This window comes from Cucurbita pepo, chromosome LG07, assembly GCF_002806865.2.
Source record: "Cucurbita pepo subsp. pepo cultivar mu-cu-16 chromosome LG07, ASM280686v2, whole genome shotgun sequence".
In the NCBI taxonomy this organism is placed as follows: domain Eukaryota; kingdom Viridiplantae; phylum Streptophyta; class Magnoliopsida; order Cucurbitales; family Cucurbitaceae; genus Cucurbita; species Cucurbita pepo.
Genome location: NC_036644.1, coordinates 5,570,482 through 5,586,796, shown reverse-complemented (window position 1 = coordinate 5,586,796; position 16,315 = coordinate 5,570,482). Strand labels below are relative to the sequence as shown.

The 16,315-nt window shown below is 44.3% G+C and overlaps 2 protein-coding genes across 2 annotated transcripts; both read left to right on the top strand.

The window, feature by feature from the left end:
* The first annotated feature begins 456 nt into the window (after positions 1-456).
* Positions 457-1,971, top strand: LOC111798839. The gene is made up of 3 exons (XM_023682185.1): positions 457-461; positions 980-1,157; positions 1,357-1,971. Exons 1-3 carry the CDS (start codon positions 457-459, stop codon positions 1,969-1,971), a joined length of 798 nt encoding a protein of 265 aa, XP_023537953.1.
* Positions 1,972-3,971: 2,000 nt separating this feature from the next.
* LOC111798836 (pollen-specific leucine-rich repeat extensin-like protein 1) lies at positions 3,972-4,307 on the top strand. Its single transcript, XM_023682177.1, has one exon. The coding sequence runs from the start codon at positions 3,972-3,974 to the stop codon at positions 4,305-4,307; it is 336 nt and encodes a 111-aa protein (XP_023537945.1).
* The last annotated feature ends 12,008 nt before the right edge of the window (positions 4,308-16,315 follow it).

The following is a 16,315-nucleotide window of genomic DNA, read 5'->3' as shown; positions in this document are numbered from 1 at the left end:
GTGGCATCGCACGTCCCGGGATCGTGGCACATGCATAGGATAGTTGCTTTCCATTCGTAGTATAGTTTAGTATAGGTTGAATTTCATTTGCATTCATAGTATAGGTTAGTATAGGTTGAATTCCCGTTTGCATCATTAGTATAGGTTACTATAGGTTGAATTGTAATCACATTAATAAATCATAGGTTAGTACAAATGTTATGTAAGAGTTGTTTTCCTTTATTTCCCTTGTATTCATTATTGATGAGGTAATAAAAAACAAACTTATGTACCAGTTAATAAGAGCTGAGTTATAGTAAATTTTGGAATAATGACGTTAGATTAAATAAGTAAAGGTCAATTATGGATAAAAATGTCAATTATTGAAGCTTTAACAAGTTTAGAAACTTTGAGTAAAAAATATTGATCCAATTAATGGAATCATCATTAAAAAAAAATGAGGATCTTGGGATTAAGATGGGGTAAGTTCGCCAACCTTATTGTTCACATGATAATTTATTTCAATGTAGTGCCCGAGCCACAAACTTACTAAATGAGTTCGGTTGCTCATAAAATTTTAGGGAAGAATCAATATGACATGATAAGGTTATTTATGAAATTTCCGTGACCATTAGAATATGATAATGGGTTCAACCAAGAGTAGGTGTAAAATGACTAAAATGTCCCTATATTTATGTCCCTATATTCTAACCCTGTTAGAATTATGTATGATATGAGAACTGAAAAATGAGAAATGATGTGATATGAATGATGAACGATATGTGAAAGGATATGAAAAAGGATATGATATGTACAAAATGCTAGCAGGGTTGTATTAAATGGTATTGGGGAATGTCCCAAGTTTCCTCCATATATATATTTTGGCATTGGTGGAAGAGGTAGAGAATCAATTAAACATTCCTTCTTAGTTGTACAAAGTTCTCTTCTCCCAAAGAATTCTATCAAATTTCCCCGTTGTCACCAATAACTGGTATCATAGCGATCTTGCAGCAGCAAAAACGGAAGTAGAAAGACAAGTTGATAACTACGTTCAGCCCGCCATCCCGAGATTCGATGGTGACTATGATCATTGGGCGATGTTGATAGAAAATTTCCTTAGTTTAAAGGAGTTGTTTGATATGGTTGAGACGGGTTATGTAGAGACAAATGAAGGCGAGGTACTCTCAGCCGTTCAACGACAATGGTTGGCAGCATCGAAGTTGAAGGACCTGAAGGTCAAGAGTTATTTATTCCAGTCCATTGATCGGACTATCTTGGAAACGATGCTTTAGAAGAAGACATCCAAGGAAATTTGGGATTCAATGAGGAGGAAGTATCAAGGCTCAATGAGAGTAAAGCGTGCTCAATTTCAAGCAGTTAGAAGAGACTTTGAAATTCTCCAAATGCAAAAAGGGAGAAATGATGAATGGTTATATTAGCAAGGTTATGAGTCTTGCAAGTAAAATGAGAATGCATTGTGATTCAATCACAGATGTTGCGGATGTAGAAAAAATTTTGCAATCTCTAATTCCAAAATTCGATTACATTATATGTTCTATTGAAGAAGCAAACAACGTCGAAGATATGCAAATAGATGAACTTCAAAGCTTCTTGCTAGTGCATGAGCAGAAGCTTAATCGCACGAGTGCAATAGAGGAGATGACAACCTTAAAAATATCCACACCAGGTGAAACTTCAAGTTCCAGAGGTAGAGGGCAAAGAAGAGGCAAAGGTTGTGGAAGAGGTAGTCGAGAAAGAAGTGGAGGTGATGGCAGGTCAGCAGATCTAGTCAGAGACGATTATGATAACAAAGGCAAGAGACATTTTGACAAGTCTAAGGTGGAATGCTACAGATATGAATGCCTTGGACATTACAAGAATGAATGCTATACCAGGCTCCAAAAGGAGAAAAGAGATCAATCCAACATTGCGGAGAAAAGAGAAGAAGAAACATTGTTAATGTCATTTCATGATATCAAGGTTGCAGATTAAGGTGTATGAGTCATAGACTCTGAATGCAGCAACCATATGACAGGTTGTAAGGAATTCATCTCAACTCTGGATGAAAATTTTCATACTACTATTTGTCTTNATATGACAGGTTGTAAGGAATTCATCTCAACTCTGGATGAAAATTTTCATACTACTATTTGTCTTGGCAACAATTTAGCAGATCTAGTCAGAGACGATTATGATAACAAAGACAAGAGACGATTATGATAACAAAGGTAAGAGACATTTTGACAAGTCTAACGTGGAATGCTACAGATATGAATGCCTTGGACATTACCAGAATGAATTCTATACCAGGCTCCAAAAGGAGAAAAGAGATCAATCCAACAATGCAGAGAAAAGAGAAAAAGAAACATTGTTAATGTCATTTCATGATATGAAGGTTGCAGATCAAGGTGTATGGGTCATAGACTCTGAATGCAGCAACCATATGACAGGTTGTAAGGAACTCTTCTCAACTCTGGATGAAAATTTTCATACTACTATTTGTCTTGGCAACAATTCAACTGTTCAAGTGATGGGGAAAGGAACAGACAATTTCTAATGTGTTCTACATTCCTGATTTGAAGGCCAACTTGCTTAGTATAGTTCAATTGCAAGGGAAGGGATATGTGATCACATTCCAAAATAATGAAAATTTTCATACTACTATTTTTCTTGACAACAATTCAACTGTTCAAGTGATGGGAAAGGAACAGTAGATAGAGACAATTTCTAATGTGTTCTACATTCCTGATTTGAAGGCCAACTTGCTTAGTATCGTTCAATTGCAAGAAAAGGGGTATGTGATCACATTCCAAAATAATGAATGTGAGATTTATGACTCTAGATAAGGATCGATTGCTAAGATGCAGATGACCACCAACCGCTTATATCCATTGACGTTAAATATCGTAGCCAGAAGTTTCATGGTGAAGAAGGAAGATACCAACTAGCTTTGACATTTTAGGTATGGTCATCTACAATTTAAAGGGTTAAAGACCAATTTCTAATGTGTTCTACATTCCTGATTTGAAGGCCAACTTGGTTAGTATCGTTCAATTGCAAGAAAAGGAGTATGTGATCACATTCCGAAATAATGAACGTGAGATTTATGACTCTAGAAGAGGATCGATTGCTAAGATGTAGATGACCACCAACCGCTTATATTCATTGACGTTAAATATCGTAACCAGAAGTTTCATGGTGAAGAAAGAAGATACCAACTAGCTTTGGCATTTTAGGTATGGTCATCTACAATTTAAAGGGTTAAAGACTTGTCTTCAAAGTCAAAGAAGATGGTGATTGGGTTGCCATACATCTCTCCTTCAACCGAAATTTGTAAGAGCTGTGTGGTAGCAAAACATGAAAGAAATTCTTTTCCATCTTGGAAAATCGAGAAGAGCTTAAGCAATATTGTCCTCTTTGGGCTTTCCCTTTTGGGCTTCCCCTCAAGGCTTTAAAACGCGTCTACTAGGGGAAGGTTTCCACACCCTTATAAATGGTGGTTTGTTCTCCTCCCCAACCAATATGGGAGATCACAATCCAAAAGAGAAAGCCGAAAGAGGACAATATCTGCAATCGGTGGATCTAGGTCGTTATAAATGGTATCAGAGCGAGACACCAGACGATGTGCCAGCCTTCTCGCTGTTCCCCGAAGGGGGGTAGACAAGTTTAAAGATCTTGTAGACTAGCCTATGATGTAGGCTTGACATGTTCCACGGTCCAATCGCCGATGGTCTGTCGTTGTCAGGTACACCTTGCGTGGATGAGGGAAGGACAAATATTTTTTTTTTTGTAGTATATTTAATGTGACTGGCTTTAAAAATTGAATGTCATGATACTGTATGATTTTATGCTATGATGTGATCTGGTATCAATGCATGTCTTTATGTTACAGCATCTATGTTTCCTTTTCCTTGAATTATATAGTAGAAGGTAAGTAATGTTATAAGTAAATCATAGACTTAGATAGATTCATTTTCTTGGTTTCTAGAACCATGCAGCATAGAGGGCGTAGAAGAGGAAGGAGACGGAGAGGACGGCCTCCCATTAGGAGATGGGGAAGAAGAGAAGCCGAAAGAAGCACTTCCCAAGAAGGGTCGACTACTGGACCCTATGCATTTGAGCTACCTCCTGAATACAAACCTCCCCCACAAGCTACACCCCCTCATAAATACGAATCTCCCCCACAAGCTGTACCCCCTCCTGAATACGCACCTCCCCCACAAGTTGAACCCCCTCCGAAAAATGCACCGCCCCCTCAAGCTGCACCACAGGCCGGGTTAGACCCTGCCACAAGATTGATGTTGGAGTCGATCAAAACGACAATGTAAACAATGCTGACCACACAACATGCCACATTGTTAGCTACACAACAAGTCGTAGCAATGGCCACGCAACCAGCCAACGCTGTGGCCACACAACCGGTGGATGTGACAGCCACACAACCGGCCAAAAACCCACAACCGGACAGGGGGGTGAGTTGGTTAAAATACTTCAGACGGTATAACCCCCGTCCTTTTGTCAGTTCAAAGGAAGATCCCACAGCAGCTCAGATGTGGATCGCAAACATGGAAACGACCTTTGAATCAATGAGATGCCCTGATGAACATAAAGTAGCATGTGCGACATATGTACTGCAAAAAGACGCAGAAGTGTGGTGGGCGGATAATAAACAGAATATCAACCCGGAAGAGGGGATCACAACATGGGAAACCTTTAAGGAAGCCTGCTTGAAATATTACTATCCAAAAGAAACCCGTATAAAGAAACAACAAGAATTTAACACTTGACCCAAGGCGAACGCACGGTGGATCAGTATAATCAGAAATTCATGAAATTAAGAAAGTTCGTACCGTCATTAGCAGACACTGAAGAGAAATAGACAGAGAAATTTGTGTTGGGGTTAAACCCGAAGGCCCGCCGCATGTTGAAGGCATTTAACCCGAAAACTTACGAAGAGGCCCTAAGGACAGCCAAGGCTCTGGAGGAGAAAATTTCGGAGCCAACGGTTGTCATAGGAAAGAAATGCCCTGTCGAAGTCGGACCCATGGAATTTCAACCGCCACTCTAGAGACCTCGACATCAAAATAGGCCACTTGCTCCACCTCCAATAGCCTGATACCTAGTACAGGAAAAAATCCCTGTGCCGCGACTGTGGAAAACAACATGGTGGTAGATGTTTGGTAGGCTTCGGTGTGTGTTATAAATGCAGTCGTGCAGGTCATGTGGCCAGAGCTTGCCTGCAACGGACACAGGAAACCCAAGGGAACCCCTTAGAGGTCCGGTCATTCGAGAACCCACCATGTAAACCCGCGCACAGACCAGAGCCTATGTTACGACCAGCAAAGAGGCGGGAACGTCTGGCACCGTGGTGACAGGTACGCTTTCTAGCATTGACGTTGTTTGATTCGGGTTCTATCCATTCATTTGTTTCTTCACCATTTATTAGTCAAGCAGAGTTCGTAGTAGAACCCTTAATGCATGTATTGTCGGTTGGTACCCCAGCAGGGGTAGACCTAGTCACGAAAAATAGAGTAAAAGACGGACAAGTGGTAATAGTTGGACGAACCATCCACGTAGACCTAAAAGTAGTAGATATGACGGATTTTGACGTCATACTAGGAATGGACTGGCTAGCCGAAAAATTTGCTAGCATAGACTGCCATAAGAAAAAAGTGGTATTCACACCTCCAAACGGACTTACCTTTAAGTTTAAAGGAACCTTCACAGGCACTACCCTAGAAATAATATCGATGATGAAAGCCAAACTCCTCGTACAACAAAGGGGTGAGCGATTCTAGCTTGTGTAGTAAACACAAAAGGAAAGGAGAAACAATAGATACGGTACCCATAGTAAACGAATTCACAGATGTCTTCCCGGAGGACCTCCGGGGAATCCCTCCATTGCGAGCGGTAAACTTTAGAATAGAACTAGAACCAGGAACGGGACCCATCTCTAAAGCCCCATACCGCATGGTCCCAGCATAACTAAAAGAACTTAAATCACAACTACAAAACCTATTAGATAAAGGCTTCATTCGACCTAACCTATTAAAGTATTCAACGGAAGAAAATCAAATCATCGAGTCTTTAGCAAATCTCTCTCCTTTTACTTTTCCTTATTTTTTCTTCTAAGAAATTTTCCTTCTGCCAGTTTTTTCGTCGACGTTTTCCTCCCAATTGCCAGAGTCAACAAGTGGTATCAGAGCCCGGTTGAAGCCATCAGAGGTATATCATTGCAGAGGAGCCAACTTTATCAACAGTTAAGTGGTTAGAGCGTTGACTTAATAACATGCCGGTCTTAGGTTCAAGTAGAAGAAATGCAAAGTGCGAAAATACACACGTCATGGGGTCCATCTTGGGCAGGCTCACGGGTAGCTTTTCAAGACTCTACTCCTTATACTTTATTCCCTTAGCTACTTTCAAAACTTATCCAACTCGTCTTCTTCCTCATCCGGAACCTATTCATTCCGTAAACTCCTCTCCCTATCGTTCTCGTGGCTTCGCCCCTGAACTACTGATCTTCTTTCTCCTTAACTCATTCTTCTTTTCGGCGTCGAGTTGTCGTTGAGCGGGTGATCAAGGAGACGACGACCGCCACCGTTCAGTACCCGATGCTGACAAGGTCCAACTACAACGAGTGGGCCTTGTTGATGCGCGTCAACCTACAGGTGCAAGGGTTATGGCTCGCATGCGCGTCAACCTACAGGTGCAAGGGTTATGGCTCGCTGTCGAGCTAGAGGAAGGAGTCGACTGATGGCAGGTCGATCCAGTACTCGAACTGTGGGAAGAGAGGTCACCTAATCAGGATCAGGATCAGGATCAGGATCAGGATCAGGATCAAGGAGAAGGCCGAGAAGGCCGAGAAGGCCCATGTGGCTCAATCTAAGGAGGACGAGACAGCTCTCTTCATGGTAGGTGCATCGGTCTTATCCGACGTCCCCAGTTTTAATTCCAAATCCACAGAGGTGGAGGTAATCGATGACGGCGTAACTGCTCCTCTAGTGAGCGTCGAACCCGAGCTCCAGCTGGGCGTAGCATAGGCACCAGCTGGAGAGCCAATTCAACTGAAGGAGGAGTGAGTGTTCGCTTAGATCAGCGAGAGGGACGAGCAGCATGAGCACCGACGATGGGTCCTCGACACAGGGACAACAAACCATATGACTGGGGCTAGATCTGCGTTCTTCGAGCTCGACTCGGGAATTCGCAGGACGGTGAAATTCGGCGATGGCTCTGTCGTCGAGATCAAAGGGTGCGACACCATCCTGTTCATCAACAAGGGAGGCGAGCACCGCAAGCTCCATCTCAAAGCGTAACTGCTCCTCTAGTGAGCGTCGAACCCGAGCTCCAGTTGGGCGTAGCATAGGCACCAGCTGGAGAGCCAATTCAACTGAAGGAGGAGTGAGTGTTCGCTTAGATCAGCGAGAGGGACGAGCAGCATGAGCACCGGCGATGGGTCCTCGACACAGGGACAACAAACCATATGACTGGGGCTAGATCTGCGTTCTTCGAGCTCGACTCGGGAATTCGCAGGACGGTGAAATTCGGCGATGGCTCTGTCGTCGAGATCAAAGGGTGCGACACCATCCTGTTCATCAACAAGGGAGGCGAGCACCGCAAGCTCCATCTCGAGGCATAACTGCTCCTCTAGTGAGCGTCGAACCCGAGCTCCAGCTGGGCGTAGCATAGGCACCAACTGGAGAGCCAATTCAACTGAAGGAGGAGTGAGTGTTCGCTTAGATCAGCGAGAGGGACGAGCAGCATGAGCACCGACGATGGGTCCTCGACACAGGGACAACAAACCATATGACTGGGGCTAGATCTGCGTTCTTCGAGCTCGACTCGGGAATTCGCAGGACGGTAAAATTCGGCCATGGCTCTGTCGTCGAGATCAAAGAGCGCAACACCATCCTGTTCATCAACAAGGGAGGCGAGCACCGCAAGCTGACCGATGTCTAATTCATCTCGAGGCTCAAGGCTAACCTTTTGAGCCTGGGTCAACTTAATGAGGCCGACTGCTTCATTTTCATCGAGCGCGGGGTACTCAAAATCTGCGATGATCGATAACGGTTGCTCACGCAAGTTCGGCACACGACAAACCGTCTTTACATCCTTGAGTTAGAGATAGAGCAACCCGTCAGCCTCTCGGCCAAGATCAAAGAGGTATCTTAGAGGTGGCATGCAAGGTACGGGCACTTAAACTTTCCTGCTCTAGAAAAACTACAGAAGGGAGAGATGGTGCATGGTTTGCCGGCAATCAAAGGCGTGAACAAGCTGTGCGACGGGTGCCTCATCGGCAAACAGAGGTGCACCCCCTTTCCATCTCAGACATCCTACCGCACCGATGAGCCGTTGGAGCTGGTCCACGGCGATATCTGCGGGCCCATCAAGTCGACGACCCCAGGCGGTAAGACCCTCTTCCTCCTGTTGGTCGATGACAAAAGATGCTTCATGTGGCTAATCCTGCGGCAAGCGAAAAGTGAGGCGGAAGAGGCGGTTAAGCGCATTCAAGCGCGAGCGGAGGCCGAATGCGGAAAGAAGATGCGAGTGCTGCACACAGACCGAGGCAGAGAATTCACCTCAACAAGTTTCGGTAAGTACTACGATGAGTTCGGTATACAACGGAAACTAACGGTGCCCTACTCCCTCAAGCAGAACGGAGTGGTGGAACGCCAAAATCAGACCATCGTCGGGACAGTGAGGTCTTTGCTAATGACGGTCGGGATACCTGGGAGATTCTGGGGAGAGGCGGTAATGACGGCCGTCTATCTCCTCAATTGGTCGCCAACCCGAAGCCTCGATGGGAAGATGCCATATGAGACCTGGTACAACAAAAAGCCAATGGTACATCATTTTCGAGTGTTCTGCTGCGTCACATACATAAAGGTAGCATGTCTCCACCTCGCCAAGCTCGATCCAAGGGGGCTGCAAGTTGTCTTCATCGGCTATGAACCCGGGAGCAAGGCGTACAGACTCTATGATCCTGCGAGTGGGTGAGCTCACGTGTCTCGCAACGTTGTCTTCGACGAAAGCACCTTCTGGCAGTGGAATGACATGATCGAGGCAGACCACAATCCAAATCAATTTACGGTGGAGTACCTCATCACCAAGCCGAAAGGAGGAGCCCAACATCAGGAGCTATCACCGTCGCCAGCAGGTGCACCCCCGAACCAAAAGAGTTTGCAATACCACGGATTGCAGATTCGACGCTGGATGCCGATCACGATGATGATCTGGTGGTCAGGTACCAGAGGATGGATGACCTAGTGGGAGGAGGTGAACAACTTGGACTGGCGGCGCGCGAGCTCAAAGAAGTGGCCGAACTGCATGCCATCAGCGCAGATGAACCAAACACCTTCGCCGAAGCAGAAAGGAACCCGTGCTGGCTGAAGGTAATGCAGGAGGAGATGACATCCATCATCGAGAACCAGACATGGAGTCCAGAGGATATGCCTCTGGGACACCAAGCCATAGGGCTCAAATGGGTCTTCAAACTGAAGCGCAACGATAAGGGAGAAGTTGTGAAGCACAAGGCCCGTCTGGTGGCGAAGGGCTACGTCCAGAAGCAAGGAGTGGACTTCGAAGAGGTATTTGCACCGGTGGCAAGGTTAGAATCCGTCCGCCTTTTGCTGGCAATCGCGGCACATTGCTCTTGGGAGGTCCACCACATGGACGTGAAGTTCGCTTTCCTCAACAGAGAGCTGAAGGAGACCATCTACGTCCGACAACCACCTGACTTCCTGGACAACGACAACCCGGGTAAGGTACTGCGCCTGCACAAGGCACTCTTCGGGCTTCGGCAAGCACCACGAGCCTGGAACGCGAAGCTCGACAGTACCCTACTGTCACTGAAGTTTAAGCGTTGTGCCTCTGAGTATGGCATGTACACGCATGGCCACGGCGAGCAGCAACTGATTGTAGGAGTGTACGTTGACGACCTCATAATCACTGGAGGTGACATGGAAGTCCTTGGAAGGTTCAAGAGGGAGATGTCAAAGAACTTCAAGATGAGTGATCTCGATGTACTTAGCTACTACCTCGGCATCGAAGTGCAACAGAGTACTACCGGCATCACCATCTGCCAAAGTGCGTATGCGAAGAAGCTACTAGACACAACTAGGCTTGCAGACAGTAACCCTACAAGGACGCCAATGGAGGCCCGACTCCAACTAAGGAAGACCGTCACTACGACGACAGTCGACGCCACCAATTACCACAGCATTGTCGGGAGCCTGCGCTATCTAGTAAACACACGCCCTGACCTTGCTTACTCAGTTGGATATATGAGTAGATTTATGGAAGCACCTCGGGAGGAGCATCTTGTGGCTGTCAAGTGCATCTTGCGCTATGTGGCTGGAACTAGTGGCTGGGGTGTGAGATACANTAGTAAACACACGCCCTGACCTTGCTTACTCAGTTGGATATATGAGTAGATTTATGGAAGCACCTCGGGAGGAGCATCTTGTGGCTGTCAAGTGCATCTTGCGCTATGTGGCTGGAACTAGTGGCTGGGGTGTGAGATACAGCACAGGGAAAGGAAAGACGAAGCTTGAGCTGGTCGGCTATAGTGATAGTGACATTGTCAGTGACGTTGATGATCGTAAGAGCACCAGTGGGATGATCTACTTCCTCTCAGGCGGCGTGATCTATTGGAAGAACTCATCGTTGATGATCGTAAGAGCACCAGTTGATGATCGTAAGAATACATCGCCGCTTCGACGGCGGCAACATAGGGGGTGTGGCTTGCGCGACTGATGGAAGAACTCATCGGAAGAGAAAGCGATCCATCAATGCTATACGTGGGAAACAAAGCTACGATCTCCCTGATTAAAAATCCAGTTCTGCACGACCGGAGCAAGCACATAGAAATCAGATTCCACTACATCTGAGAATGTGCAGATCGAAGGCTCATCAAGATTGATTTCATCCGAACACAGGGACAGTTTGGAGACATTTTCACCAAGTCCCTGGCGCGGATAAAATTTGAGGAACTACCTAAAAGATCGGGGTTCAAATAATAAGGTAGATATGCCACAACTTTTAGGGAGAGATTGTTAAATAAAAGTTGTGGTTTCCTTAGATTTTGTTAGTTGTTTTTACTTTTTCAAAAATCTGAATTAACGCTCTCATTGAATGGAAGAGCGTAATTTTGCTGGCCATTTGACCAACTTTGGGCGCAAGTTTTTGCCCACTACTTTCCATTTTTAGATTAGAGTTTGTTATTTAAAGTTTTCAACGGAAGGAAATCAAATCATCGAGTCTTTAGTAAATCTCTCTCCTTTTACTTTCCGTTATTTTTCCTTCGAACAGTTTTTTCGTCGACGTTTTCCTCCAAATTGCCAGAGTCAACAGTGTCCAAAGACAGAATTTTAATAGATCCCACCAAGATAGAAGCCGTCAAGAAATAAAAACGCCCAACTCTGGTCACCGAGATACGAAGTTTCTTCGGATTGACAGGTTACTATTGAAGGTTCGTCCAAGACTTTGCTATAATAGCCTCGACTCTCACCCAATTGACAAAAAAGGGCGTACCTTTTGTATGGAGCGATACTTGTGAGGCCAACTTTCAGGAACTAAAACAAAGACTGGTGTCCGCCCCAGTGCTCACGGAACCAGAAAGCTCTGCAGGATACGTGATTTACAGTAATGCATCCAAAAAGGGGCTGGGTTGTGTACTAATGCAACATGGCAAGGTTGTTGCGTATGCGTCACGCCAATTGAAAGATTACGAGAAAAGCTATCCTACACATGATTTGGAGTTGGCGGCGGTGGTGTTCACGTTAAAACTTGGCAACACTACCTGTATGGCGAAAAGACCCAAATTTACACGGACCATAAAAGTCTAAAATACTTGTTCACACAAAAAGAATTGAACATGAGACAACGTAGATGGCTAGGGCTGGTAAAAGATTACGACATAGATATCCAGTACCACCCTGGAAAAGCGAACGTAGTCGCTAATGCACTAAGTCGAAAAGCAGTACACTCGTCGGCCCTCATCTCAGGAGATGCACTGGAGTTGACCCTTGTCTCTTCATCCGTATAAACTTCAACTGTAATCTCTTTTCTATCACTATCAAAGAGTTTCATCTTACCATGACTGGTTTTGACGTTCACCGTGTCTTTTTCCTCAACTTGCATCTCTTTTTTATTTCCAAGTTGCACCTTGATTCTTTGCGTCTCATCAAGCTCTCGGAATAAAGATTTGATGTCTGTCATATGGTTCGAGCATCCGCTATCAACGAACCATAAATTACCTTCTTTTGGATTCGTATCCATGCATGCCATAAACAACTTTTCTTTTTCTTCATTCTCTGCTGCAAAATTCATTAGTTGATTTTTATACCAACAATCAGATTTTGTGTGCCCATACCTTCTACAATGGTAACATTGTATGACATTCCTTTGTTCATTGAATTGTCTCTGTCCATCACTTCTCCATCTACCCCTGTTATCACGATCGCCATGGAAGCTGCGAAATCCTCCTCTTCCACAACTTCTACTTGCTAAACAAACATTTTCTTTTTCGTTGCCTTCGTTGTTGGCTGTCTCCACTTGTAGTGCCTTTTCTATATTTTCTCTTTCGTTGCCTTCGTTGTTGGTTGTCTCCACTTGTAGTGCCTTTTCTATATTCCTTTCTGATGATTTATTGATTCTTGACTCATGAGCCTGAAGCAAACCCATCAGTTTATCAACGGAGAGTATTGATAGATCCTTAGTAGCTTCTTCTATGGTAGTCACCACATGGTCAAACTTTGGAGTCAAGCTTCTCAACACCTTTGCAACAATTGTTTCGTCTGAAATTTTCTCTCCATAGGTACGCATCTGACTGACTATTGCCATTGTTCTGGACAAAAAATCAGCAATTGATTCGCCATTCATCATGAGCAGAGTTTCAAAATCACGTCTTAAAGATTGAAATTTCACTGTTATGACTTTTGAATCTCCCTGAAACTCCTCCTGTAGAATTGACCATGCTTGCTTTGATGTGGTTGCTGCTGCAATTCGTGAAAAGATAGTCTCATGAACTGCTTGCTGAATAATGAATAGAGCGTTGACATCATTTTTCTTGGTTTCGCTTAGTGTCTCCTTTTCTTCAATTGTGGGTTCTGATATATCAACGAACCCGTACTCCACCAAGTCCCATAGCTCCTGCGATCTGAGCAAGGTCTTCATCTTGATGCTCCACCACTCATACTTCTCACCATTAAAGATTGGCAACAACGGTGTAAAGAAAGAAAAACCAACTACTGCCATTTTTGTTTTGGAAAAGAAAATAATCACTCGCCCTCGTGTTGAACGAACTTGGCTCTGATACCAAAATTGTTGGAAAGAGGGATAGTGAAAGAGATAGGAATAGATGAGAATAGATAGAAGCTGCAGTGCTTTATTAATGTCTACTGACTTAATGCCTAGAGGGTTACACAATTCAGTATTTATACCTAATACACTGGACCAGAAATAGTAAATCATGTAAATCTAGATAAATTCAAATCTACTAACAATCTCCTAAAATCTCCTAAAATCTTGGTAGTTTGAATATTTGAATCATATCTCAACTACTTCAAATCATATCTTCATTTTGAATACCTTGAATCATATCTCAACAGGTTATAGCCCAAATGGGCCGACTAACAGTGCGCCCCACACTCAGACAGAGAATCATAGACTCACAATGTGAGGACCCATGCCTAAATGAAATCCTAGACCAGTTGATAGTAGGCCCAGTGGGCGGTTTTTCTAAGTCAACAGATGATGGACTATTATGTCAAGTACGTTTGTGTGTCCTAGCTGTGAGCGAAATAAACAAAGATGTATCAAGACCTGAAACAACACTTCTGGTGGCGAAGTATGAAAAAGGATATTGTGAAACACGTGAGTAAATGTCTGGTGTGCCAACAAGTACAATCCCCTAGGTAGAAAACCATCGGACTACTACAACCTCTAAGTATACTGGAATGAAAATGGGAAAGTATTCCTATGGATTTCATAGTAGGCCTACCCAAGACACTAAAGGGTTACACGGTAATTTGGGTAATTGTCGATCGTCTGACAAAGTCGGTACACTTCCTACCGGGTAAGGCAACATATACAGTAGACAACTAGGCTCAACTGTATGTGAAAGAAATTGTGAGGTTGCATGGAGTCCCGGTATACATAGTGTCGGATTGGGACCCGTGTTTTACGTCGGCCTTTTGGCGCGGACTCCCAAAAGCGTTGGGTACCCGCCTCGACTTTAGCATTGCCTTCCACCCACAAACTGATGGCCAAATGGAACGATTAAACCAAATCGTGGAAGACATGCTTCGGGCATGTGTTATGGATTTCACGGAGAGTTGGGACACTAAACTACACTTAATGGAATTCTCGTACAACAGTTTCCAAACAACCGTCGCGATGGCACCGTTTAAAGCATTATATGGAATTTAGAGTTCAAAGAGGGGGACCCAGTGTTCCTAAAAGTAGCTCATATGAAAGGCGTTCTAAGATTCGGACGTAAGGGAAAGCTAAGCCCCCGCTTTAGCCTTTCGAAATCCTAGAAAGAATAGGTTCAGTAGCGTACAAACTAGCCTTACCACCTTCTCTCTCGAGCGTACACGATGTATTCCATGTGTCCATGTTGAGAAATTATATAACGGACCTTACGCACGTGATAGACTACAAACCCCTCGAGATCGAGGAAAACTTGAGTTATCAGGAGAAACCAATTAAAATCCTAGCTCGGGAAGTGAAAGCCTTACGTAATAGAAAACATAGGGTTCGTTAAAGTATTGTGGTGAAACCACCAAACAGAGGAAGCAACATGGGAACGAGTTTCAGACTTTCGGGAACAAAAGTTTCTTTTAGGGGTCGATAATGTAACAGATCAGATTAAAAAAAAAAATTTGCAGTCGTCGGCAAGACCGAAAACTCCAGCATTTCATTCGCACACGACCCACAAAGCGCACCCGACGTCGGGATCACCACGAAAACCAAACCCGAGCTTTAGCCACCTCAAGACACCTGCAAGAAAGAAAAATAGTGAGAAAAACGAGAAAGACAGTGAGAAAATCGACAAAGCTCCAGTAAAGCCAAACCCTATGAAATCGACGTCAAAACCTCTGATTTACGCAACGAAAACAACCCTAGAGACCTTTACACATACACCAGGGGTAGATTTTGACATTGCTTACACGTCAGACACCATCGAGTAAGGGAGAAAGAACGTCAAATTTTTTAACCCCCTCTCAAATCCAGGAGTGTTAGGCCCTTACGAACCAAAAAATACTATAAACGGGATTAGGGGGAGGACGAGACTCGAAAATGGAGGAAAAAGGAAGAAAAAGGATGTCAAAACGACGTGATCGAGGAGAGAGAGAGTGTCGCCGAAAATTTTTGCTGGTAATCGGGCGAGGAAGATGAAGTCCGACCCGATCTCTGACCCATGATCCAAAACCGCTCGGCTCAACGATTCAACCCTCGGCCCATTGAAACAAACCGCGACCCAATAGTAAGGTTCAGCCCAGCCCACCGCAACGAAAACCCTGCATCCTGTCGCAACCAGAACCTGCGTCCAGAGTCTGACCCGCCCGACAGCCGCGCGCTTGACCCGACGACCCACGCCTCGACCCGAGACCGTTGCACACACGTCGCCCTCTAGTTGTGCCATGAGGCACGTCTGCTGCGCGACACCCCCTTGGCTCCAGCGGCTTCTTAGCTCCGGCGGCTAATTCGGTTCGCGAAACCTTTTTCTGACCTGTTTGGCACCGTATAGACCCTCCCAGACTTGATTTCGACACCGTTTAAGGTAAAATAGATCATTTTCAGGCCGTATTTCACAAATTCAAGTTGGAAATTAATTGTGTTTGTGAAATACTAACGAAGGTGTCGAATGATCCAATAGGAACTGTTAAGGATAGTTGACTGTTAAGGATAGTTAACCCTAGATATTTGCCTTACATTACGGGTTACCATATTTTCCCTCTTATTAAAGGCAAATATATTGCATTCATTTATTATTCTTTCCTTTTATTACTATTTCCATATTATTTGTAATTTACCATATTTCTGTATCCTGTAAATGATTATAAATAAGAGAACTCTCACCCCCATTTAGGTGTGGTGATTCAGTAAACATTCACATGGTATCAGAGCCTTTTCGGTTTAACAACCCTCATCCTTTCTTCTCTATGGCTTCCGAATCTTCTTATCATCTTCTTCCTTTCAATACTCTAATCCATATGATCACCATCAAACTTTCTTCCTCCAATTATCTTCTTTGGAAAAGCCAACTTCTCCCTCTCCTTGAGAGTCAAGACATGCTGGGCTATGTCGATGGAACTATGGTTCCACCACCTCG

What these genes read in the sequence shown, in the direction of transcription:
- LOC111798839 (XM_023682185.1), top strand. An exon ending in TAGAGACAAATGAAGGCGAG is followed by an intron (nt 1,158 to 1,356) that starts GTACTCTCAGCC and finishes AATTTCAAGCAG; the next exon opens with TTAGAAGAGACTTTGAAATT.
- LOC111798836 (XM_023682177.1), top strand. Translation starts at nt 3,972, where the DNA reads ATGCAGCATAGAGGGCGTAGAAGAGGAAGGAGACGGAGAGGACGGCCT.